Source organism: Anarrhichthys ocellatus, unplaced genomic scaffold, assembly GCF_004355925.1.
Source record: "Anarrhichthys ocellatus isolate YVR2014 unplaced genomic scaffold, GSC_Weel_1.0 scaffold227, whole genome shotgun sequence".
Taxonomy (NCBI): domain Eukaryota; kingdom Metazoa; phylum Chordata; class Actinopteri; order Perciformes; family Anarhichadidae; genus Anarrhichthys; species Anarrhichthys ocellatus.
In genome coordinates, this window is record NW_022280257.1 from 33,656 (window position 1) to 60,641 (window position 26,986).

Genomic DNA, 26,986 nt, shown 5'->3' on the forward strand with positions numbered 1-26,986 from the left:
TGTGTGTGTGTGTGTGTGTGTGTGTGTGTGTGTGTGTGTGTGTGTGTTTTTAATGTTATTTTTTCCACTTTGTGCTGGAAAACTTTCAAATGAAATGCAATAGTATTTACACCCAGATACCATTGAACACAGGAGAATCCTAACTGCCACGCATTTGCGGCCAGCTGGTAGGATCTGCTATGTGGCTGGAAATGTCACTTTTTTTTCACTCCATTGTGACACAAGTTGTCACATAATTCAAAACTGAATCACGGAGCACAAAACTGCAATTGCACATGTTGAAACGTTCACGCATGTTGCACATCTGGTGATGTCACAGCCCTTTCTTTCGTAGAGGGCTGAAGGAGTGAGTCCCAGAACCTGGAAATGAGTCAGCATTTTTTCACTTGTGGTTCCTTTTGTCTTTAAGTCAAAGTTTTTTTTTTTTTTTTTAATGTTTTTGGTTAGATGGTTGAAATAAGGTGTGTTGGACACAAGCTCAAGAGATTTAAAAGTTTTGTTCTACAACATTCAACACGTCAGTAAATACTCTTGAGAATTTTGATGCTTTTAAGTGTCTAGAAAAAAGGCTAAATGAGACTACAAAAACGTCATCACGGCGAACACATCCGCCTTTAGCTTTGTGGTGGTGACGTGTAGTCACATGACCGAGGTGTAGTTCGTTTATAGGCCAATGTTAGCTTTTTTGCCACTGCTGATTGCATTCTCGCTTCAAAAATCATAAAAGATCCTGTTGGCTTTTTTGTGAAGGGATCCAGTGCGGTTTTTAACCAGGAAGTTAGCATTGCACTGGTTCTCTCGGCATAAAGCGGTCGCATGAGCGTGAGTATTCGCAACTAGCTAGGCTGTAAAGGCAGATTAGTCTGTGTGATGGCGTTCTGTAGTTCTATTTAGTCACTTTTTAGCGATGCGTTAAACACTTCAAAATTCATAAAAGGGTAACAACTGATGTATTTGATACCGTAGAAAATAACTGTTAAAATCTATTAAGCTTATGTTACCTCATTTTCTGGCATCTAACCAAAAACCCATTAAAAAAAAAACCCACTGACTTTGAGACGAGGTTACTGAAGTGCAAAAATGCTGACTTGTCAATGCAAATCACTTTGGGGCGTGGCCAGAGATATGACATATGCCAGGAAGTGTTGATGCTTCTCATTATTCTGTGATTATCTACTGTCAGTTAAACTGTGCGTGTTAATTTTTTTTTGTGCTGGTTTTAACCCTAGTGTATGGGCTGTGAGTCAAAATTAATGTGTTTACATGGATTTCAACCCCAGGACAAGGATCCACACTTCTCATTTGGTCCCTGGGCCTTAAACATTAAGTTTGTTTATGTTGTAAATGAAAACTGAATTCAGAATAAATTATGTTTTCATGATGGAAAAAACTGTATGTTTGTATACATTTCAGTTGTATGCTGCTTTAAGTCTTTTAAATGGAGAAAATCTTAAATAAAAATAAATTCAAAACTTTGAGTGCTGCTGTAATGGCTACATATTTTTCTATTGAGAGGTTGAGGTTATAACTCTTTACTTTCTGTAACACAAGCACCCAAGGTGTTATATGTCAGGAAGGACAATTAATTTAATTATAAATCATTTTAACTATCAAGTATGAAGAGCAGAGTTTTAATAAAAATCAATTTAAAATGTAGGACTAGTGATAATTATAGGCTAGATACAGTATAACATTTAACTTTACACTAATTGAGTTATTTATGTTGTAAGCTAACATGCTAACAAAAGCATTAGCTAAGTTTATTTGAGAAGCTAGCAAACGAAGAGCAATTTATTTATTTATTTAATTTATTTAAAAGGGACCATGTACAGTTTAAACATAAATGTCTCCATTCGATGCACTGTACCAGATTGTAGTTTAAGCTAATTTGCATCTGCAGTCCCTTGGCAGGTCAAACAAGGACAAGACAATAACACAGTAAAAGGAAATGACATAATACAGAGATATACCACAAAAAACATACAAGACACCCAATACAACGCCACACACAAATAGCACATCAAAGATTAATGTGTCAATAAAATCAAGTCAGAAAAGACCACAAGAATTGAGGTCAGTGTGTGCAGTGTTGTGCAGTTTTTAAAAGACTTTTTAAGTTGGCTTTAAAAGTGCTAATAGTGCTGCAGCTCCTCACACCTTCAGGCAGGGTGTTCCACTGGTGTGTTGCTTTTACAGAGAACGCAGATTGACCAAAAGTAGTGCGGCGAAATGGTATTGTACAGTCTCGTGTAGAGGATATTCTCGCTGATCTAATAGAAGTTGCTGAGCGAGTATATACAAAGTCACGGAGTGGAGGAGGGGCCAAACCATTTAAAAGTCTATAGACCAGGCACAAATTTGAGAACAATCTAAAATTGTTAAAGCTCAGTAGATTGTGCTTCTCCAATACCCTACAGTGGTGAAACTGCAACGGCCTTTTGTCCAGAATTTTTATTGTTTGCTTATATAAAGGCTCAAGAGGCCTTATGGCTGTTTCACCAGCCTGCCCCCAACACGTAATGCAATAGGACATATGAGAAAGGATCATGGCATGCATAAATATCTTTGCTGCATTTGGAGAGAGACAGTTTCTGATGTGTCTAAAATTTGCTAGGTTGTATTTTATGGTTTTAACCATTTTTTTTTTTACATGTTTCTTAAATGTCACATTTTGATCTAGTATCACACCAAGATATTTAAAATCGGACTATTTCTAGCCTTTCTCCGTTGATAAGAATGTTTGCATCAGGAGGTTGGCTGATGGTTTTAGAAAAAAACATCCCTTTTGTCTTATTTACATTTAGAGTCAGACATGATTGATCGAGCCAGTGTGTGATCCTTTCCAACGCAATTGTTAGCTTGGCAGCTGCTAACTCAGCTGTTTTTGCATGTGTATACAACAGTGTCATCTGCATACATTTGCAGTTCTACATCATGACACTGTTGAGGGAGATCATTAATATATAGACTAAATAATAAGGGAGCTAACACTGACCCTTGTGGAACACCCATTGTGCATTTCAGGTTGCTTGACAGTGCGTCACAAATTTTAACACATTGCTTCGTATTTGATAAATAAGAAGACATCCAAGCCAGTGCTCTATGTGAAAAGTTAAACGCAGAGTTTCGATATTAACACATCGTGATTGACTGTATCAAAAGCTTTGCGTAGATCTAAAAATACAGCACCAACTACTCCTCCTTTATCGAGCATTGATTTGATTTGCTCTATGAAGTGCAAGGTAGCAGTTTCTTCTAAAGCCAAACTGCATACGATGTAGACCACAGGTGCTTGTACTAAGAAAAGTTGTGAGTTGTTCAATGACAACTTTCTCTGCAATCTTTGACAGTATACTTATCGGTCTATAGTTACTGGCTTCAAGGCGGTCTCCAGATTTAAAAATAGGTGTGACAATGGCACATTTCCAGTCATCAGGGAAAGAGCTGTGTTTAAAAGACAAGTTAATTAAATGAGCAATAGGGAGAGTTAAAATATCACTGTGGGCTTTCACAAACATGCTATCAAATTGAAAAGCATCTCTGCATTTGGAGTTTAAGGAACTGATGATTTTGTTCACTTGTAACTCGTTAGTCTGTAACATCTCAAAAACCTGCCCTGTAGCATCCGTAGGAACGATGTCCAATTTCCTTTTTGTAAACTTTTTTTCCTAGCTCATATACAGACTCAAGAAAAAAAATATTAAAGACAGAAGCAACCGCAAGATGATCATCAATTAGTTCACCTTTTACTTTGAGTTTAAAATCTCCTAAACATTTTGGGTCCGTCCTTGTGAGATTATCGATATTTTTCCAGATCAATTTGCTGTTGCCTTTTGCCGCATTCAAAATATTGAGATAAAAGCGAGATTTAGCCAATCTTAGCTCCTGGGTGACTTTGTTCCTTAGACATTTATAGATCAGCATGTCAGTGTCCCTTCTAGTTGTAAATGTCTTTCTTAGTGCAGCATCTCTAGTCTTCATCAGATTCCACAACAACGTCCGGCAGAGGAGGAAAAATGCTTCATTTCATGACGGTGCGTTACCAATTTAGCGTTAGCTGCCCAAACCCTTTGCGAAGCACCACCCCTCGTGGATAAGCTATCTGTACTTTCGCTTTTTTGGACCTCTATGCTCCCCCTGGTACCTCCTCTGACAGCAGCTGAACCGGACCACCTTTAAGCTCACACCACTTCCCGTGGTCAGCAGCCTCCGAGCTGCTCCACCAGTCCTCCTCCTTCCTCTACAGAGGAGGGGCCACTCTCTTCAACCAACTTCGGGAGAAAATGTTTGGAATTCCGTTTCCGCTTTAGGGAGTGGACGATTTTTTTTTTTTCAACTTTTTATATCCACGACAACTCGGACAGTTTTTTCCGTCAAAACTGTCCCGGATTAAACTATCGTCGCGACGATGGCTTCTTCTCCTCAGAAGTCCCCGTCCTCTCCGAAGTCCCCGACGCCCAAATCCCCGTCTTCCAGAAAGAAAGACGACTCTTTCCTGGGGAAACTTGGTGGAACTTTGGCGAGAAGGAAAAAGGCTAAAGAAGGTAAATCAGCTGGCGAAACGACGAGCCCAAACACTAACGGAACGGTCCGCCGTCTCGTTGGGCTATATTGTTTTCAAAAAGCGGAGATGAAAATATTGAAGTTAACACCAATATTTTACATCATAACCGACAGCAATTGTCAGTCTTGCAGTGTAGAAATACTCTCTAAATTGACTATGTACCCACAATTCAGAGAGCAAGTTTACGTTTATCGCTGTATTTGTTTCAGCTTTGGACATTTATTCACCTCAAACAAAAACACCGTAAACTCCAACCTGTTGCTTACTTGTGTGTGTTTTCATGGCCGCGGGCTGTGTGTCTGTACCCATGTACGGTATTGAATCTGCCACTACTGTAATAAGTAAGGAATGAGGCTCGAGTAAACACAGACCCCGTTACAGACCCGAGGCTCCTACAGCACACAGACACTCTGTGGGAACACGAGGGCCCAATGTGTCGCCTAAAGCCTTAGACCCTGAACCGTAAGGGACCCATCTGACGTCACCTGTTAAATGGTCGAGTGTGAGAGACTGTAAGAACTTGAAATGGTGCAAATACGAATTGGGACAGCACGTGCCATATCTCGTTACAGGGACATACCATTTTATGTACAATTGTAGGTATTTATTTGATATTTTTAAAACTCCCTGATTTAAACGTCTCCCAGGCTTTTGCCTCACGAGATGAGAGGTAATTGTGACGTAATCTATTCATGCATTTGTCAAAACAGCTGTAAAATAAAAGGAAATGGTTAATGAATAAAGCAGCTGTGTAATATAATCTCTGTTTATATTGTGTTTTTGTGTACCATCTTTAATCCTCGATGTTTCAGCGTAAATGTAGGCTTAACACCTGTGTACCGTCTTTTGTTTGCCGCATTTAATGTCATGTCGCTATGAATTGTGGGAATTTTCCCTCAGGCAAAGTCCTCAGGAAATGCGGACTCGCAGGGAAGGGTTCATTAAGGGCTCAAAAAATGTCTGCAAAAAGAGCCCTCAAATGCTTCATGCCATTTCCTCCTCTGGGGAAAGGTCGCGAGGTTGATTCCCAGAGCAGGGGTCAGGGGTCGGATACAGAACGGCAGCTTCCACTTTCCTTTTTATATTACTTATAAAACCTCGCAACGTCGGTCTTTGATTACCAAAGGAGGTGCTATAAATAAGAATACACCGAATGCCCGGTTCAGTTTATAGCTGCGTTGTTCTGGAAAATACAGCAGACTTCATGAGAGCATGGCATTCATCGTCAAAGGCCAGGTTTTTTTTATCATCCAAGGAGAAAGGTCTCCTTCAATCGGATGATTACGTTGTGTCATTCAGGATACTGTTGCACAGCTGAGCCCCCCTCTCAGGTGGCCTTTGTCTATGGGACGTGCGTGCAATCGCATTATATTCATGCTGGCTCATGCTCGACACACACACACACACATACATATGCACTGAGTGTGTGTAGCATGTCTGCAGTGTGTTCTGTGATTTGATGGAGAACGTGGGCCGGTCGCTCTCGTGGAGATCGTTGATTAGATTGAGGTCCTTGGGACGTTTATGGCTGTCGCCGTGCAGAGGGGAGGGGGGGGGGGCTTGAAAAGGAAATGAGGAAGGGAATATAGCTAGATGGGATGGGATGGGGGGGGGGACGAGAGAGAGGAGGAGAAGGCCGGGAGGTTTTGAGAGCATCAACCGAGGGCTGATGCATTGCACGCAGGACGTGCGACGTGGACATAGTGCAAATGCAGCGCACCAATCGGGAGAGGTGAAGTGTAAATTCTGTTCTTCCCGTGAAAATAGCAAAAAAATGAATATTGGGGATCAGGTGTTGCATTAGAGACTTGTGAGCTCAGCCCGTGGAGGAGAGAGCTGGTCCTGCTAGCCAGGAGAGGATGCTCCAGACCAAGAGGGGGGGGACGGGGGACGGACACAAACCAACATGGGTTGTGGAGCGCTCTGCCCTCCAGGTAGGACGGGATGTCGGCGTGCATTCTTTCCTCGCATGTAGGCGTGTTTCCAAATGATGCATCTGTCAATGTGACTTTTTAACGTTTTGTATTATTGTTAACACCATTTAAACCGAACACACACTCATTTTTACGACCCAGGGGGAGGAGTGATACAGCGAGGACACCGAGAATGCCCGTGATTCCTATTCCCTCTGCTTATGATACTAATGGCAAATCAAATCCGCACTGAACATATACAATGCGTTAATAGAGGTGACACCGTGGTCATTTCACCCTTACATCGCGTCATACATCTACCCACCATACTAACACCCAACCTCGGTTTCCACGTACTTGCTTGTCCGTAAATAGCACAAGTGATAATTACAGTAATAACAGATCGGGCTAATTGGTGTGGTGTTATCACAGCCATACTTCCGCATGAGTCTGTAAATTGCAAGCCGTGGACAGTAACCATAAAAGCGTTTGAACCCCCCCCCCCCCCCCCTTTCTTTACAGAGATCCATTGTTCAACATCTTCCTTCTTCTGTTATGAATGCATGAGACAATATCCCTATGACCTAAAGCGACTCTTTAGGTTTCACGTGTATTCTGTAGTTAGTGAGATTACATTGATTAAAATCAATTCTAAGAGATGGTAGAGAGAGTCGCCCGGCAACCGCAAGGTCGGCGGTTCGATCCTTGGCTGCTACGAGTCCTGTGCCGAAGTGTCCCTGAGCAAGACACTAAACCCCTAAGCCTAACCGCTCCCCAGGCGCTTCTCAGCAGCTCACTGCTCCCAATAAGCTAGGGATGGGTTAAATGCAAAAGTAACATTTCATGTATATGTACAATAAAATTTCAATTTAATTTCAAGTGTCTTAAAACGTGCATTCTCTCTTCTGTCCAGCAGGGGGCGACTCCTCTGGATGCAAAAAGAAGTCTATGAGAAAATGACCCTACTTCTCTCTTGATTTATTACCTCAGTAAATATTGTCAACATGAGTTTATGGTCTCAATCTCTAGTTCAAGTCTTATGCTTTAGGGCGTTCTTACTGTGATTGACAGGTCGCTGCTGCTACCAGAGATGTATACGGCATCTCTCCGCACTCCTCTGCATTCCAAATATGGTAAATTCTGTTTATCGGTTGCAAAAAAAACCCAACATGGTGACGGCCGTAATCCAAGACTGCGACAGCAAAACTTGAGGCTTCATAACAGCAGTCCACAAACCAATGGGTGATATCACGATGACTACGTCAACTTCTTATATACAGTCTATGATTGGGTCATTCGTAAGAGGACCAACATGTTGTTTCTCCTCTCAAACGTTCTGCAGTCTCTCTTTAAATCCGACCCATGGTTTTTTGCCAGCCAAAATAAACCTAGACGTCCAGTTATAACATTCTAAAAAAAATCCATATTGGCATAAATAGTTACAACATTCATGTGTACTCCGAAGGTTATTAGTTGACCGTTTGAAATTAATTTACTTTTTTTCTTTGTACTTTTTATGAAACATCCTCTCAACAGCAGCTGAAAAGAGCGTGTCGCTCTGAAGGAATATTCCCATCCACCCCCTGTGCACATGCGAGCACTTGTGGATGGTGTTGATTGAGAGGATGTTGTTCCAGTGAACACAGAGAAGTGCACAGGATGTTCACTCCATGCTCTTCAGCACATACACACACACAGTGATCAAGCCTCCTCAGGTATCTGACACACTGAGAACAATGGCATGCTGGGTTTTCTATAAAAGCCCGCTGCGAAGCAGGAAGCAGCAACGCTCCGTGTTGGTCTGACATCAAGGGGCTCCCTCAACGGAGGGTCCGCTAACGGTTGTTTGTGGATTCGGGGGGGCATTTATGGAGTCATCCGAACTTATTCAGGGAGGTATCCCTTCTTTTTTCTTTGTCTCTCATGTAGCAGGTATCCCAATGATCGGCATGTACAGTGGCTTCAAAGCTAGACACACTCTGGATACATTTGGCTACAGGTTTAGCTCGCGGTCGGCGTTACTAGCTTTACTTTTTATTTCAGGCTATTTAAGTCATATTTATTGAAATGTACGGTTGAAAATCACAGGAAAGGCAACAATTATAAGCCAGCGTCCTCACAAGTCTTTGACTGGTCTGAATGAATGTGACGATGATGCTAATGTGTGTAACACTTTCTCACAGTGTCTGAGCTTCAGGAAGAGGGGATCAATGCCATCAACCTTCCCCTCAGCCCGTCCCACTACGAGCTGGACCCCGAGGACACCATGCTAGGTAAACGGCTACACCATGCTAGGTAAACGGCTACACCGTTGGATAGGCTTTGTTAAAGGCCATGTGGGTTTGTTTTTGGATTTTGAAACATTTATTTATTTTCACTTATTTATTATTTAGATATTAATGGCAAAAGTTGAGGCCATAATTTAAAAATGTAAGGAAAGCTAGTATTTTGAAGGAATACTTGACCCACAAAACCATTTGTATATCAACTACTCACCTTGTGATACCCTAAATCTGTAAAAAGAAAATACTTTCTCTCCCATGCTTCCACGGCAAATGGAGAATCCAAAAACAGAAGAAATTCTCGTTTATCAATGAATTAAAGTCTCACACCTTTGTCAAATCTTATCCACATGAACAGTCTTACATTTGCTCAGGCGCGCTACTCGTCTGTGCCCGCCCGGACCGGGTGGCAACCTCACTTCTCAGAACTGAAGCTAATGGAAAACTGCATTTAATCTGCATTCTCTCAACTGAACATCAGGGGGCGACTCCTTCGGTTGCAAAAAGAAGTCCAATTGTAAGAAGTCTATTCAAAAATGACTCTACTTCTCTCTTGATTTATTACCTCAGTAAACATTGTAAGCATGAGTTTATGGTCTCAATCTCTAGTTTCAAGTCTTCTTCAATACAGCATCATGTTCATTTAGGAAATTATTAGATTAAAGTAGACCATAAAGCAGGGTATGCTTTAGGGCGGGGCTACCTTGCTAGCAGGTGCCGAATACGGCGTCTCTACGTCACTGCTCCGCAGTCCAAATATGGTCACTTCCGCTCACTGGTCACAAAAAGACAAGATGGTGACAGCCAAAATGTCAAACTTGAGGCTTTAAAACCGCAGTCCACAAATCAATGGGTAAGCTCACAACGACTCAGTCGACCTCTTATAGACAGTCAGTGTTTTCATCAATACTTTCTCCTGTTTTGGATTCTCTAATTCAAACAAAGTTTTCTTCAAGAATTAAAGGTAACACGGGGTGAGTAACTGATATAGAAATGTCATTTTGTGTGTGAAGTATTCCTTTTTTTAACTTTAAGAAGCGAATAAATGCTATTTTTGACCAGGCCGGGGTTCTGTTGCTCACTTTAGAATCAAACTTTCCCCGCTCAGCTCTAACATTTATCCTGTTTCTGCTCATCCATTAGAGGAGAACGAAGTGCGCACCATGGTGGACCCCAACTCCAAGAACGACCGCAAGCTGCAGGAGCTCATGAGGGTGAGGTTTCAAATGATTCAGCCTGCCGTTTATCTCGGATGCGTGTGAAATTAATTAGTGCTGCATCTCCTCATAACTCGCAACCAAGGACACAAGTAGGTTGAAATAAAGAGCTAGTAAGAAGTGTGAAAAGTGTAAAGGTATGGCACGGTGTTCCCGTTTAGCACAGCTAATCACACATGTTACACCATCCCTTCTTAAAAACCTGAGGCTTGGTGAGCAATCACTGGAGTTTTAACAGGCATATTCTCAAGGGGAACTTTTGTTAGGCTACCAAAGGCCTCAGAATGGGGCAACGCTTTATATCCCAGCAGGACATTCATCTCCGGCGTATCGCCCAATCAGCACTGGCATGGCTTGGAAAGCCCAAGTTCTGAGAGACTCAAATTCAATGTAGAAGAAATCTTTAAAACTAGCAGTTCATAGACTCATTCAGCTGGACTAACCGCAAAAGACGTCCCCTAATCTGCCAGGACGGAAAGTACAGACCACGCAAGTAAATCTGGAGCTACAGCGGCTTAAAATGTCGAGAGAAATAACCCTCTAAAATAATTTAGCAAGTTCTAATCACCAGTCTTTTACTCCACCCACATAGGTGTTGATCGACTGGATAAACGACGTCCTGGTGGGGGAGAGGATCATTGTGAAGGATCTGGCCGAGGATCTGTATGATGGACAGGTCCTGCAGAAGCTGTTCGGTGAGGAGCGCGGAACTAAACTCTGCATTTCTTTGGGCCATCGTTGTGTCTCGTAACTTACAGATATTTTGCCTGTGTCCATCCGCTCCAGAGAAACTGGAAGGCGAGAAGCTGAACGTGGCGGAGGTGACCCAGTCGGAGATCGCCCAGAAACAGAAGCTGCAGACGGTTTTGGAGCGCATCAACGACTCGCTCAAGCTCTCCACCAGGAACATCCGCTGGAATGTTGACTGTAAGGACAGTTTCTAATATTTCACTTTTTTACTGTGATCTACGCCCGATTTTTATGAAAGACTTCTTTCTTTCGAAAGACTGTTTGTGAAAACACAATATGCTGTTCTGTAACATTTGTAAAGATGAGATCGGTTCTGAACTGATCCCTACGGGGCAAATGGGTGTCTGCATATAAAAACCAAGGGAGTAGAATATTTTAAGTAGAATTACTGTTTCTTTAAATATATTTTATTTCAGTAAAAGTAAAAATGAGATCGACAGGCGGATCGGTGCGGCTGCAGTAGTAAAGCAGGCGTTGCACAGCCGTCTTGGTGAAGACCGGTATGGTCACAAAATCTGGGTTGTGACCAAAAGCACGAGGTTGCGGCTACAAGCGGCCGAAATGAGTTTCCTCCGTAGGGTGGCCGGGCTCAGCCTTCGAGATAGGGTAAGGAGCTCGGACATCAGGAGGGAACTTGGCGTTGAGGCGCTACTCCTTCACATTGAAAGGAGTCAGCTAAGGTGGTTCGGGCATCTAATCAGGATGCCTCCTGGGCGCCTCCCACTGGAGGTTTTCCTGGCACGGCCAACTGGAAGGAGACCCCGGGGAAGACCCACAACACGCTGGAGGGGGATTACATCTCCCAGCTGGCCTGGGAACGCCTCGGGATCCCCCAGAATGTGCTAGAAAATGTTGCGGGGGAGAGAGAAGTCTGGGTCAGCCTGCTTGGCCTGCTGCCCCGCGACCCGACCCCGGATAAGCGGAGGAAAATGGATGGACTTGTAATGGAGCCACGATAGCATGACAGAGATCTGTGACCCCTAAACACCCGCCCGCCAGGTCCAGCAGTGATTAGAACTTAGTATCACAGGTTAAGACTCTTTTCTTTCAATTATTGAATACACTATAAAGGTAATAAACAAAGGCTTTGAAAAGGTGTGCACATATTGGGTTTACTGGCAGTTGTTCTCTTCATATGTCATATTCTTTGATACTCAGCCGTTAGCAAAAGCAGCAACGTCCTGAACTAAGGTAATCCATAAGATTATGAATAATGGGAACTCTAGCGCTAGCCTAATCAAAGTTAGCTGTGCTAAATTTGGAAATAACTGAAAGGGTGAGTTTGAATTTTTTTAAGTGGGGTTGTATTTATTCTCCCATTTTCGCGAAGTAGAATGACTGTTTCTGTCAATGGAGTCCGTTGGCTTTGAAGAGGGCAATAAACGACAACATGGAGGACTCCGTAGGCCGAACCACGACGGCAAACTTTGTTGCTCCTTTCTACCTTGACAAAGGAAGCACAGACCAGATCCACTCCTTCCTTTCTTACCTTTTACAATAACAGCCAGAGACATACGTTGCGTAACCGTTTACCAGAGGGAACTCAAATTCACTCACAGCGTCTTAGACCATGCACAACATTTTAGCTCAGACAGACTGCTAGACGCTGTCCTGGGTCAATAGGATCCAGGTTGATCGTCCTCTGCCTGAGCAAATCTATTTGAATCTTTTATTGAAAAAGTGTTGCAACTTTCATCATTTGGAATAATTTGGATGCAATTTGCATTTTTGGTTATTTTTGTATTCCTTATGTGTAAAGGCCTTAAGTCATTGGTCTGGGCAGGGAAAGCCATATCCTTACTAAGATCTGCAAAGACAGAGGCGAAGTTGTCAGTGGCGTGGCCATTGAGAAAGTAACAACAGTATCAAAAACATTACACTTGTGGTCAGACATGAAAAAAGTCCACCGGCTGTTGAGAACAACAGCCGGTGCTCGTCAATAAGAGCTCTCCACCTCTCCTTTGACGGCGCTCTTTTATTCGACACGGCGAGCGCTAATTACCGTCAGGCTTTTTACTTACGTCATTAGCCGTAACGTGCATATGAAAAAAAGAAGAAAATGCTAAAGAGCGCAGGTGAATAACATGCGATGCGATTGATTTTGCGGTCCTTTTATTTGAGGAGCTCTTCCTTTTTAAATAAATCCACTTTTGTTTGTCTTCTTTCTTTCAAAAAACACTTTTCCCTGATGTATCTTATTTGGATCCTCTTATGCAGTGAGGACATAATAAGATTTTACCAAGGGTACAATTAAAGGCCTGCTTTGGGAACCTAATTGATCCTGATTGTGTATCCAAAGGTAAATCCTATTTGTTCGGTTGACTAAAGACACGGCATGTCTGACTGAACAGGCTCTCTTTTTGACTTTACGCTGCAGATACTCACCAGAATTCGAGTCGTTCCATCTCTCATCCTGTACAACAGCTTGTATATTTGTGACCTTTTTATCACTCCAAGGCAGCTTTTGGCATCTTGATTGTGTTTACCACGGAAGCTGCGTGACCTTGCCGTATAAAACTTTAAATTATAAATTCCTTGAAGGTTGGAAAATAATGAAAATATGTTGATAGTTATTTGGCGACCCATTGCCTACTGCAAGGTGCTCACCCAGCCTCAGTAAAAAAAACAAAAATACTAAAGATAAAGATTCAGATTATTTGACTTTCGATTTAACGGTCTCGATTCAATTAGATTTTATTTTCAGCAGTGATGGCTATGAGGAGTCTTGATTCGTTAAGATCAGCAGATCATTGGCTTTATGCCTTTAAACATCGTTTGTGTTTTCCAATTCTTTTAAAAGAAAAGCTGCATGGTTATCAAGCATGCTATATTTTTTATTTCATACACAATAACTTATTTCCTCGGTCGATGGGAAACTAGATGGCGGGAGGGTACTTTACTCCCAACAGCTTGAGTTTCTCCAAGTTTACGAGGTACACCTGATGACACCCTGTTGGCATCCGCATGAAATCGCCAAACAGCTCGCAGATCGCTTTTTTTCTCCTGATAATTATTTATTAATTTATCAATCATTGTCTCCGCCAGGAGATAATGAGATTGGTTGTGAGTATTTGTGCGGGTCTGCATCTCTGTCTGTCCGCGGGCAATCTCACATTCTGTTGCACTAAAACTGTATATTATTTATGGCCATATGCCCGAGGACCTCTCGTGGTTTCACTGACCCACATTTTACTCAAAACATCTTTTTATTTCCTGATTTATACTGCTATCGACTGCCGACTGACTCGAGTGAAAAACACGTCTGATACGTTTGCGGTCTAGACGGGCGGGTAGCCAATTATGGTTTATGATCGTTCAGTTAAATATGATGTCAGTGGTCGTTGCAGAGACACCTGGTGGAGACGCTGAATGCAAATACTGCACATAGCACACTTGATGTACATGCAGGCATGGAACCAGCATGAGTAGATTTAGAAAGGTCGTAAATGAATAAGCCGGTGTACGGATGGGGATAGTTACTGGCTTTAAATGTACCTACCTTCTTGTGTCACTTCCATGATATTTTTCTGTGATTGTTTTGCTCTCCCTTCTCCTCCCGTTAGCCGTTCACGCGAAGAGCATCGTTGCTATCCTGCACCTGCTGGTGGCGCTGTCGCAGCACTTCAGAGCGCCGATCAGATTGCCTGACCACGTCTCCATTCAAGTGGTGGTCGTCCAGGTGGGTGGAACCTCGCTTTTAAAGGCTTTTTACTACTTACTTAACAGTCATCTTTATTATGGAGGATGTTGGCTTTAAAACCTGCACTCTTCCACTGCTGTGAATTCATCGTTGGCCCTACATCCGGTCCTCCCTTTGTGTCTTTCAGAAAAGAGAGGGCATCCTTCAGTCCAGACAAATTCAAGAAGAAATCACCGGCAACACGGAGTGAGTACGCTCTGCTACCTCACTCATTTTTACACCTCACTACACATGTGTAGGTGTTGACAGACAATAGGGCAAGAACAATGCTGCTAATAGCGATCTGTCACAATGTCAGAAATGTCTCGACAGAAAGAAAAGCCATAGGAGACGACTTCAACTTTTTCAAATTCCCCCGTGAGTTTCACTCTTGTTTAACCTCGGTTTTTATCACTAACCCTCTTCGCCTTCTTTGTGTCCTCCGTCCACGGGGCTTTTTTTCCCTTCGCCAAATAGAGTTTCCACCGTTTTTGTTTATCCAACTTTATTAACAACACAGTAACATTACAATACAAATAACTCCAGTTGTTACAATGTCCACCGTTTCCGCTACCTAGGGATAGCTCGCGATAGCTACTAACAAGACATGAGCGCTGTCCCATTTGGTAGTGCAACGGTCGACGCGCTTCCTTTGTGCCGTAAATGGAGCCGGTGGCGGACCGAATTGCGCGGTGAAAGTGCGGCTTATTGGGTACCAATCTAAACGTAGTGTCATTATTTTAGAGCCCACACAAGTTAAAGCAAAAAGTCCAGATTAAGTCAAATCTGAGATAGTTTTTTCGAAACACATCATACATGTTAGAAAATATTGCTGAAAGCATGTGAAAAGACTGAGCTGTATAGTTCTAATTAATGAGAAAAAATTGAACCGCACACCCTCTGCTTTCAAGTTTCTCTCTTTCACCGAGCTAATGCTAATGTAGCTTTATTGCCCCATTAACTCACCTCCTAAAAACACACCTCATTCAAACTTGACAGAAACAAAAAATAAAACTCACCAGAACCCGTCTCGGTTAGTTTTGCCACTGTTTCGACAATCACCGACTCTTATTCTTTCGAAACAAGCCAGTAATTCCCCGCGTTAGACGTGAAAGTATGCCGGCTCTCCACGCTGCCTCTCTTTATCTCGGCATCGCTGAGCAGCCGCGTTGCTCGTTCTTCGGAGGCAGACCATTAAACTAGCAAAAATAAAATGATAAAAAACAACAACCAACGATGTACTCGGCTAATCGCAGATTCATCTGATCGCCCGACCCTAATAAGTAGCACAAACGCATTTATACACGTATGCTTGACGCCGAACCTCAAAAATAAACAGCCTGTCAATGCATTTCTCGACTGTGGTTGGGACCTTGAATATCTTCTTTCCCCTGCAAACACAACTGTGCAGCACACACTCTGAGAACAAATATTGTGCAACACTGAATCGACAACCATTGTATTTCAACAAGATATGTGATGGCACCCTTAGCTGAAGAATTAGACAGTTTTAAAGCACACACACACACACACACACACACACTTATTGTCCCCCTGTGAGGCTGTCCTGCGGCCTGACGGCAGCAGCGAGGGAGATAACGGCGGGCCAGCACACACACAAGCGCACACAATTTGTCATGGTAGCTGGATACACTGTTAATAACACACACACGCATACACACACGGTCACAGTGGAAATACGGTTATTGCCACACCACCAGGACCGTTGCCCAGACCTGCCTGCCTTTGCCATCACAGATTACACCATGAACATGTGTGAGAGTGCCTCCGTGTGTGCCATTTCTCACTGGCCTGCCCACTGCGATATCTCTTCCTCTGAGACACTCGCACTGCAGCAAAACAAAAAAAACACCTGACCCTTTCCAACAGCAACATCCTTCAAAGTGCTAACATTGTAATAATAGGCAAGCGAGTGGCCCCTCCATTCCCATAGAACACCTGCGTGCACAGGGCACGTCTTCATTCACCGCATCAACATCCAACCGCTATTGTTCTGCTGTGGAGATTATTACATCGGGCCGTATAGCATGTGTCATTGTGAAGTCCCAGTGACGATGCCCGGGTTATTCCGGAATACCCAAGGTGTACCTGTGTTTGCTGTTAATGAAATTATGACACCCCAGCTGCATTATTGTATTGTCATTTTCTGTGACATTCCTCTGAGTCGAGTGGAAGCGCACGCCTTTCATTTTTTCCCCTCGTTTCTTCTATGAATACTCAGGTGTGAAATTGTTAAGCAGCCGCTGCCTCTGATTTGTGCGTTTCTTTTCCTCTTTTCTCTCAGGGCTTTCTCTGGCAGACACGGTATGTCCTCCACAAAGACGAGTGTATTGGAGATTTTATTTCTTATTTTATAAGAATATTCAAATTAGTTTTGATGGAAGTATTTTAATTCTTTATGTTTTGTTCTTCACAGAGCGTGACGCTTTCGACACCCTGTTTGACCACGCTCCAGATAAACTGAATGTTGTCAAAAAGGTACTGAGGGTCTTTTTTTTTTTTTTTACAGTGGCGATCTCAAATTTAGCAGCCATCATGGAGGTCTGATGAACTTATGGCAAATTACATCTAAACACGTACAAAAAATAACCAGGTCTTTGGAGTAAAATGCACAGTTTTGGGGGTTTAACTACCCAGTCCATGGTCCAGGTTTTACTCTGCACAGTTATCAAACTAACGTCATTGACCCTGATTAATGATGCAGGTCCTTCACAAGAATATACAGACCTGACTAGAGTGTTGCGGTGTGATTATAGATCAGTCAGCCATTGTTTGACGTGCAAATGATCTGGTAAGATTTGTTCCGTCACTTTGGGTTACTGTGATTTGGAAAACAGTGTCATCTCTAGACATCCCTGCTCTTTGATCTTCACTCCAAAACCAGTCCAGGACTTGATGGAGTTGTCAGGGAAAGCGAGTGTGAAATTTCATTCTCAACCAGTGCTGGGTAACTTTACTTTTAAAAGTAACTTGCCATATTACGTTACTTTCATTAAAAAGTAGTTTGTCACCACGGTACCTACTGAGAAGAGTAACTTGTAAGAGTATGTTTGCGTTAGCAAAAATTCCTGTGAGATTCCTTTTTCAATTGTATGTATGACATTGCATAGCCTCATGTGTGGAATATGGTATACTGATATGCGTTTCCCCCGTACCCATCTTCTTTATCCATGACCCTAACCACCGAGGGGGGGTGCTACACTCAACATAACATCCTTCTCTCCACCAGTGTTGTGGAGGTGTTCTTAGCTTGCAGGTGCTTCTTAGAATTTGAAGTAAAGTTCTTTGCAGATGACAGACTTTAAGCACAATTTGCATTTTACTTTGACCTTCCGCACAGTAACGGATTGCTTATTGTCGTAACTAAATAACTGATTACTTGAATTGCAAACTCACGCGCTACATCACTTGTCACTACAAAAAAGGGCTCTCGCGTACTCTTATGCGTTACTCCCAACACTGTTCTTGACCTTGGAATATATTTACAAAAATTCAAGGTCCTCTTACTATCTTCTTTTCTGGGACTTTCCATCCCATCCAAAGGTCTTTGTCGGATGGAGTGTTCTTAGTTAGTTAGTTAGTCAAGGACAACTAAGCAAACTCCATCCGCTGAGGAAGAAGGTGATATGCGATTGAAAACCTGAGAACAGATCTTACAGATGTGTAAGATATTGCTCAAATCATTGACAATAGTGAGAGCAGACCAGATACTGTGGTTTAGTTGCTAAAACGCCAAACACAGATAAATAAAATAAATAGGTGTAAAATAATTCTCCAAAGTTGTGACACTCGGTAAAAACCAGGTCTTCATTTTCACGTCTTATCAGTCCCATTGAGTTTATTAGCATGTGTTGCTTTTTACCATTTTTGGAGGACCTCTAATATGGCTGCCAAAGACCAAGATGCTTTGATGTTTTTTTAATGTATCTGTCTACAAGGTGTGTGTAGATGTCGTGACAGACCTTTTCCCTTTGTGTTTTCTCAGACATTGATCACGTTTGTGAACAAACACCTCAACAAGCTCAACCTAGAGGTGTCTGAATTGGACACACAGGTACTTCACACACGGGACAACCGTTTTCAAAGCTCCTACACAATACATACCTGAGATAATGCACACTTTTTTCTAAATCTGTTAAACTTGTTTAAACGATAAGTCACCACTGTTAACCAGCATGCAGTCTGTTAACCGGCCTGTGCTTGTCTCAGTTTGCAGACGGCGTTTATCTGGTGTTGCTGATGGGGCTGTTGGAGGGATACTTTGTGCCGCTCTACAACTTTTTCCTCACACCAGAGAATTTTGACCAAAAGGTAAAAGTGTGATTTTGTTTTTTTTTTATTGTTATTTTTATTTTATTTTTTGTGAGCCGGACTATTACAGGAGCACTCCACCAGAAACCTATATTTTAAGTATCAAACAGCCACTGGTTGTTGACTTGAAAGCTACGGACGAGTTTGTAGTTTACCTCCTAGTGGAGGACAGCAGCTCTGGTCTAAAACATCTGTTACTATGGTTTCCAACAGCGACCTTGTTTGACCTTGGGGGGGGGGGGGGGGGACACCCACACCAACTTCTCACTTCACTATTGAACATAATCTACTACTACTATTCTGCCATTTATTTATTTTTGAATCCTCAGGATTACAATTTGCTTTTCCACACCGAATTTAATAGAAAATAACAATACAAACAATAATACTGTAGCATATCCGAATCCTTAAAAATGAATGTCTTTAATTAAACCCCCCAAAAGACACGTCCATCTCGGCCAATGACGGAGAAATGTCTGGCTGAGACTCAGGATGAGCTGCTGTTTCTTGCGTCATATCATTCCTGAGGCGATTATTTTAGGTTAACAGTCTCCGGCGGTGTTCATGTCCATTGGGCGAACAGTGTGTCCAGTACATGAGGGCTACAATTAGTGGATATACGCAAATATTACGGTATATATTTTCTGCTGTGTTGTGGACACACTGTAAGTGCCACCGTGTTGACGTAGCCGATCATTTCTATTTCGAGACCTGCGAGAAACGAGTCTCGACCTGTTGTTTAAAATATCACTCTCGAATGAATCCAATACTTCATATCTGAGGAGCCCGTGCGCTCGGAGCCTGCGCTCTCCTCTCGACTGCCCCGATAAAATGCCATCCGTTTTTTCCCCCCCGGAGCCCATTCAGCAAGTGCGGAGCCATCTCTCCTCTCCATTGGCCTCCGCTGTACCGCGGCATTCTGAACGGGCGATCTGCGGAGACACCACAGTAGCCTTTTGTTTGGGGCTTGGCCAGAAGGCCCCTGCCAAGCAGAATGGGCATCGGTGCGACGATGCACACACACTCCTGGCCCAGAAGAACAGGCACCAGCCCCACAGCATCTGTAATCTCCTTTTGCACAGGGAAACACTGGAGTGGCTTAGGGGCGTGTGCGTGCGTGCACCCCCCCTATCGATGATACACCAAGGGTGGGCTGGGAAAAGTAGTGCGAGGCACCAAGAAAGCACTCCTGCTTCTGTCCAGTAGATCTCTACTTAAGGCTCATTCTCTCTCCTTTTCTTTTTGACTGTATTAGAAGGCTAAGGTCAGGCTTTTCACACAATGAGCCCTTGTTGGGCAAAGCTTTTAGTACATCACAGCAGGCACACACACACACACATATATATAATGGGCAGAGAATAGAAAAACATCTTTCAACTCTTTCTATCTCTTCCCTGTGATTGGTTTTCCTCCTCTCTTTCACTCTTTTTTTTTTTTTAAGTCAGATTTGCTCAGATGTCTTTGCTAGTTTCCTCCACAGAACTGTGTCTGTGTAAAGATTGAAAAATACAAAATAATTCCACCTGTCCTGCATTTGTTTGGCATCACTCAGTTATCAAGAAAACCCCCTGATGACCAACATCTCCAGCATGTGTGTTTCTCCCTATAATAATGTCATAAATGCGGTACGGCCCGTTGTGTTTATATTCCTACACGTGTTACTCGTGTACAACACAACTTTGGCGTTTCATGGCGCTATGATTTTCTTGGGAGTTTTTCGAGTGACACCGCCGACATGCGTCCATTGATAAACCAGTTGTTTGTGCAGCTGCTGAAGGCTTAAGTTCTTACAGAACAGAGCGGCGTTGTGTTTGCCAGCACAGGAAGCTGTGGTAGCACGATTGAATAGACCCCCCCCCCCCAGTGTATTGTGGGATTTAGCAACCAGTGTCCACCGGTCCCTTATCAGCGAGGAGCTGTGTGTGTGTGAGTGAGAGAGGGAGAGAGTGTGTGTGTGTGTGTGTATTTGAAGGTAGCGTACATGGTTCCTAACGGCCACGTGACTCTCTGCAGGTCCACAACGTGTCCTTCTCCTTTGAGCTGATGCAGGACGGAGGTCTGGAGAGACCGAAGCCCCGACCAGAGGGTAGGACGCACAATCAACTAGGGGTGTACTGATCCCGTTACCTATTAACTATCTGACACATTGAAGTTACAGCTGTGGCGTTATTTTGGAGTTTTTTTTATTAACTGTTCCCAAAGAGGAGGTATGTGACCCCCTAGAGAGAAAAAACGATGCACTTTTTTCAGAGCGCTGGGACTATTTTGTGAAGCCGCTTCGAGCGCTTATAGTTGAAAATCTCTTCACTTTTCAGAAAGGCACCACTACTTTTTAGGCAACCAATCATGGGGGAAAACCTATGTCAAACTAATAGCACGAAAAGATAATAATGAAAAGCAAAGGGCCGAGGCTAGCCTGTCATACAACAGCAGAGATATGTCGTTATAGAAACAGAACCCACGTGCTGGGAGTGCTTTTTTGATGAAGCGCTCCCCAGCTCAACTTTAATATGGTTCATTATTGTTGTATACACTAAAAGGGTCTAAAATATAAGGATACAAGCCATTTAGCTGTAGATAGGCAGGAATGTGACACTGCCCAGAACCGAAATACAACATAAGCCATCCCACATTTAAATCTTAGTTTCATCATTACTTAAGATCATTCAAAGTGACCATTTACCTAAATAAAACCTCAAAAATATTTTTTGTATTTTTGCTATTTTTTAAATCGGTTTATTTATAATTTGCATGTATGATTAATTTTCACATTCACAATGCAGCATGGTAAAATTTTGATTTCTTTTTTAATGTGTAGCATTTGGTCAAAAAACAAGATTTTGCATAGGACTCCCAAAAATGAAGAGATCTCACTGCAGTCTTATTACCCATATATACAACTTATCGCTCCGTTTGTTTTCCTGTTTTTTCCAGACATAGTGAACTGCGACCTTAAATCGACGCTGCGCGTCCTCTACAACCTCTTCACCAGGTACAGGAACGTAGACTGAGCACCGGGTGTAGCAGGAGGGAACACTTTATACCACGGATCACATGTTGGAGCTTAGAGCTTAAAGATATGCGTCTCCTTCTACTTGTTGTAGAAGTCTGTTTTAATCTGAATGCATGCATCACATTTTGTCCCTGTTGGATATTGTGTTTTATTTTGTTTCCTGCAGAGACAATTTTATGGAAGCCCTAAGAGGCATGCAGGACAAAAACGAATGTGTTGACCCAGGTGATCGAAATCATTTTTTTCTCGTGTTTATGACTAAAGAACGGGTTCATCTTTTTAAGTTTCTTACATTTTTTCCCCATCTTTGAAACTAAATTTTGGAAGGTGATTTTTTATTTTTTTTTTTTAAGTGCAATACTCATTTGGGCAACATAAAGCTGAAGTGCACCACTACCCTGTGTTCTACAATAGGACTTGAAGCATTCATGTTTTCTTCCAAGTGAGTTTTATGAGAAATTTAAACCCAGCTGGAAGAAAACATCAATGCTTTCGGTCCTATTCACATATACATATGATAGTGGTGCATTTTGGTCTCTTGTCGACGAAATGAGCAATGAAAAATTATCCTGGCAAAACCTATTCTCTACCAGCTCTCAAGTCATTAACACATGAGAGGAAACCGTTAGGATCAGACTTTTTTTCACTGTCCTTTCAGGGCTTCCGTACATCTGACTTGTGTGATGCAAAATTACTTTTTATTGTAAATTGGGCATTGCTTTACAGTCCTACGGACATCTATGAATAAGATAACCAATGGTAATGTCTACTTAGGTCGTAGAGGTAATTCTGTAGTGAATTCTGTCACCCTGCGTTGTTATCACAAAGATGAACAACACTTGTATCTTTTAATCCATAAAAGAAAATGTTTAACTATATTTATTGTACATTTTGAGATACTTGTTCTTTCCTACTTTCCCAGCTGTTTATTTTTTTTCCTCTCCGCTCTTGTTTATGTCATTCATAAGTGCCTTAATTAAGACGTGTGAACACAGCTAGCGGCTCCCAATACGTAATATTGGGATGCACGTGCTCCCCAGTTGTCTTAACGTTCCAGATTCCCTTTCCATATGTGGAGGGACATTTGAAATATCTGACCAAAGCTCTGTTGTATTCACTCTGTAAATCATATAAAGGCGTTACTCAGCAGTCATTCACTTCTCTTGTATTTTTTGAACTCTGCTTCATTTAATAAAAAAAAAAAGACACATTAGATATTCCTCTTTTCTGCAAGACAAATTAAAAATTGACTGCATACATCAAATGTATGTTGTGTTCTACTTTCAGGGCAATTTAACTTTTTTTTTTCCAAATAACAAATGCAGTCCGCGGTTCAAGCTGCCAACACACTCTCTATTATGTATCTATGTTTCAAAGGATTATATTCAATAAATCGTTCGGTCCTTGAATGCTGCTGCATTATTTATTTTTCCTCAAAGGGAAGCAAAGGGGAATGCTTTTCCAACAAAACAAATATTGGGGTCAGATTGGTTCCAATTTGGACTGCACAACACAACAAGTGGACCCTGCTCAACAATTTTCTTTTCTTTTGCTAAAGTGAGAGATACTGTCAGAAAAAGCTGTGTAAAAGCTTTCTGAAGTGGGGCTGACCCCAACACAGACCGAAACAGATAGCACAGTAGCGGAGTGAATGAAAAGGTTCATTTTTTCCTTCGCAAATTCCACAATAGCTTTTGAAAATAAGGTGGGGGGGGAATAGGCGTGTATTCTCTCTGTGTGTGAGTGTGTGTTGATGTATTATTATTAATACACACTGTGCTATTGCAGTATTCTCTGCCAAATCCAACGCACATTGCAAAGACCCTCACCTGTTTTTGATTCCAAGTTGCTTTTTTAATTAATTTACAGTTTTGCTGTATTTTACAAACACAGAAAACGTGTGTGTGTGTGTGTCCCTAACATGTGAAGTGCGAGTCCCTAAATTGCAAAGTGAGTAATCCTTTTCGGGCTGTAACATATTTCGAGGTGAGAACATTGTAAAGTCTATAATTTAATCTTCAATCAGGAGAGTTTGTGAGAAAAGGTTTGTGTGCTTGACTGAGCAGCACTTCTTTATCCTACAGGAGCATTCTATTTCACCTCCAAGAAGCTCCTTCATTTTATGGTATGTGAGCTATAGGCACACATGCCGTATGCGTGTGTCGACTAAATGCCCGTAGCAAAGTTAAACATTTGGTCCGAGTAACAGTACCCGCTGATGATTGCCCTCTCAGACGCTCTCATGTCAGTTGCAACAGATCCTGAGGGATCTGAAACCATGTTACAATCATTTCCTCTCCGCTCCATCGCCCGGGGAACAATTCAGCCGCTCTAGTTATTGCCTTGTTACATTATCGTTATTGCATTATTGTTACGTTGCCGCTCTCGTGCATGGGTCACGTGGGGACGCGGCCGCATTCCTCTGATTGAAGACACCACAGCAGTGGTGGGCCGTCAGGGCCAGCTAAGCCTTCTCTGCTGGCCTAAACAGAATCACAAAGTTATAGCTATTTTATCATTTAATAATTTTTCACAAATACACTACATGTATTATTGTTTTTTTTCCCATTCGATTATTTTCTCATTGCACAGCTCCTCTGTTGCTCTGCTTCCAGCACAGCTTGTTTTAAGTAGAGCTTTTATCCAATCGGATTCAGCCCCTATGTCTCTATGTAAGGAGAGAGGCCCGAGGTCCTCTAGGGGTTCTTAACCTTTTTGTCCTCAGGGCCCAACTTTTCAAGTACAAAGTGTCCCGGGGCCCATTCAAATATTAACACTATTAGTTTAACTAATTGATCTCACTCTTGGTTTGATTTGTATTCAATAACTATATTGTTACCTGTTCAACTCCACCCCTATTTTGGAGCAAAACCCTTGTCAAATAAATGAGATGATACAATGTGATGATCACAAAGACATTTATTTATCATGTGTATGTAAACCTGCATACACAACAAGAAGCCCAACAGGCTTTCCCACGAGCGTTGGATGTTTCGTCGCTAGGTGTCGCTTTATTTTTGAAGGCTTCAGTGCTTCGTTTGATAGCATTAGCCCACATTCCACACACTGAGCCCTCGGCTCTGCCTCGTTGCCTCCGTTCACAAAGCCGTACTTAAGAAAGTCAGGATTGTACTTGCGCACACATTTAGACTTTTGGGGGGGTATGGCACCACTGTGGTCTTCATTTTTTCTTTTTAAAAATGTATCCATGACTTTCGCTACAGGCTAGCGGCTAGCTGAGTGTCGTCTTCTGCTTATTGGAGCTTGTTAAACAACTGACTGACGCATTACCGCCACCAGGTGGTGGGAAGCTATATTGTAACTGAGCAGCTCATGGATAACAGTAATATCTCTGGTGTCTTCAATTGATAACCTATGCGGCCCTCGCGGCCCTCAGGTGCAAAACTGAAAGTTTTTTGCGGCCCTCTAGGTGGCGCTCGCGGCCCAATCACTGCTCTAGGTAGACATTGCAGTTTAAGTGAATGGGGACGATATTGTTGATTGTCATAGTCTTCAACCAATCAGATCTTTAGTTTGACATGTTGGGCGTATTCTTTTTTTTTTTTTTTTTTTTTTTTTTTTTTTTTTTTTTTTTTTTTTTTAACCTAGCTTTGTTTTTTTAACACTAAATGGCTGACTCAGCCAGGAAAAGGATTTGTATGAACGTTGTTCCTGGCTGACAGCGAGTGGATCTACAGATCAACTAACACGTTGGCAGGGAAACGGAGCTCCACAACCGCGGTCCGCCCGCGGCCAGTAGTCTCGGTCAGTGGTCGGCGGGCGGTCTGTGACCGGTCGCGCTGGTCGCACCGGCCGGCTTTCGCTGGTCGCGGTCGATTCGTCCATGAAAGAGAAGGACTTCTTACTGGAAATGAAACGATGTCCTGACGTTAAACTCGTCAACAAAGAAAGGAGGATTAAGTAGCGAATAGTTGTTTAATGCTCTGAATCCAGTATAGTGCACGTTTAAATGGTTTCACTGATTAACATAATATATTTTACATGTTTTCTTTATATAAAATGCAAAGTGTATTAACACCAAATGGCTATTTTACAGGGGGTTATGTGCCCGATAAATAATAAAAATGTTTAATTTGGCCTCAAAAAGTATTTCCCAAAACCTTGTAAAGCTGCACTAATCAATATTTTTCTATGCACAATGATTCAAATGAGAAAAGTAACTGGTACCAAAAATCAGTTGAACCGAGCCTTTGCTATAGTAGAGCATTTAGTTGGTGGAGACCATGAACGGAGCTAAAGGAGAGTGAATATTAGACTTCGTCTGGTGGACTGAAATACAACTAATTATAATTTGTGAAATGTATGACTGTAAGTGTTGTTTTTTACAGCTTGCACCGTTGCCCCAAATGATGGACCAAAGAAATCCATCATTCCACTTTACATTATGCCTAATTTTTTCTGTCATACGTTTCAGACAGCATCGTGTTTACAGGTAATACCTTAACCACTTTGTATTCCATTCATTCATGAGAAGAAGAAGAAACACATTTCGTCATTTTATCTCATATAATGTTTTCATAGTAGCCTTCCCAACATTTTACATCACAGGTTACGTTCTAATCGCTAACTTGACCTATGGGATTATCACTTCAGGTAATTGAATCACTTTGAACTGGGGCTTCATTTACCCACAGCAAAACAAATATCATCTAAATCTGGATTGGGGCTTCATAGATTCTCCCATGAGGCACCATGGCTAACTTGATCACAACAGAGGAGCTCCAGCAGGTCCTCAGATGCTCCCCTTCAACTGGCAATGACCTCTGACCCCTTTATGAACTAGGGCAAGAAAAAAAAGACTGTTTTCCTTTTGAGGATCAATAAAGTATCACATTATTATATTATGTGGCATTAGATAAAAGGTTTGGGCGTACAGCCCAATAATGGCTGGCACTCCACTTAGATAATGTTACAAAGTAGAGCAGGATTGCTTCACCAGTCATAAGTGTATCGATGTTATATGTTTATGCTCTGACATGTCTCCTTTTGCCGTTGTTTCTCAGAAGCTCCCCTCCAGTCTTTAGGACAAATACGACAATATCACTTTGCCATTCTGCGAAGAGACAGAGAGAACAGCAGAAACGGAGAGACAGGGAGCAGGTAATATCCTATGAGACTCATGCAGTATATCCTGTTATGTGACCCATCTACTACGAGCGTGAAGAACTCTCACGGTGATGGTAAAGGCCAGTGGATACAAAAGCTTGTCACTGTG

The 26,986-nt window shown here is 42.2% G+C and overlaps 1 protein-coding gene across 1 annotated transcript; it reads left to right on the forward strand.

Moving 5' to 3' along the window:
• The first annotated feature begins 4,179 nt into the window (after positions 1-4,179).
• parvaa (parvin, alpha a) lies at positions 4,180-22,903 on the forward strand. The gene is made up of 13 exons (XM_031879104.1): positions 4,180-4,544; positions 8,661-8,750; positions 9,903-9,973; positions 10,569-10,671; positions 10,763-10,903; positions 14,290-14,405; positions 14,554-14,612; positions 16,711-16,730; positions 16,843-16,904; positions 18,412-18,480; positions 18,636-18,737; positions 20,751-20,823; positions 21,672-22,903. Exons 1-13 carry the CDS (start codon positions 4,409-4,411, stop codon positions 21,746-21,748), a joined length of 1,119 nt encoding a protein of 372 aa, XP_031734964.1. The 5' UTR covers positions 4,180-4,408; the 3' UTR covers positions 21,749-22,903.
• The last annotated feature ends 4,083 nt before the right edge of the window (positions 22,904-26,986 follow it).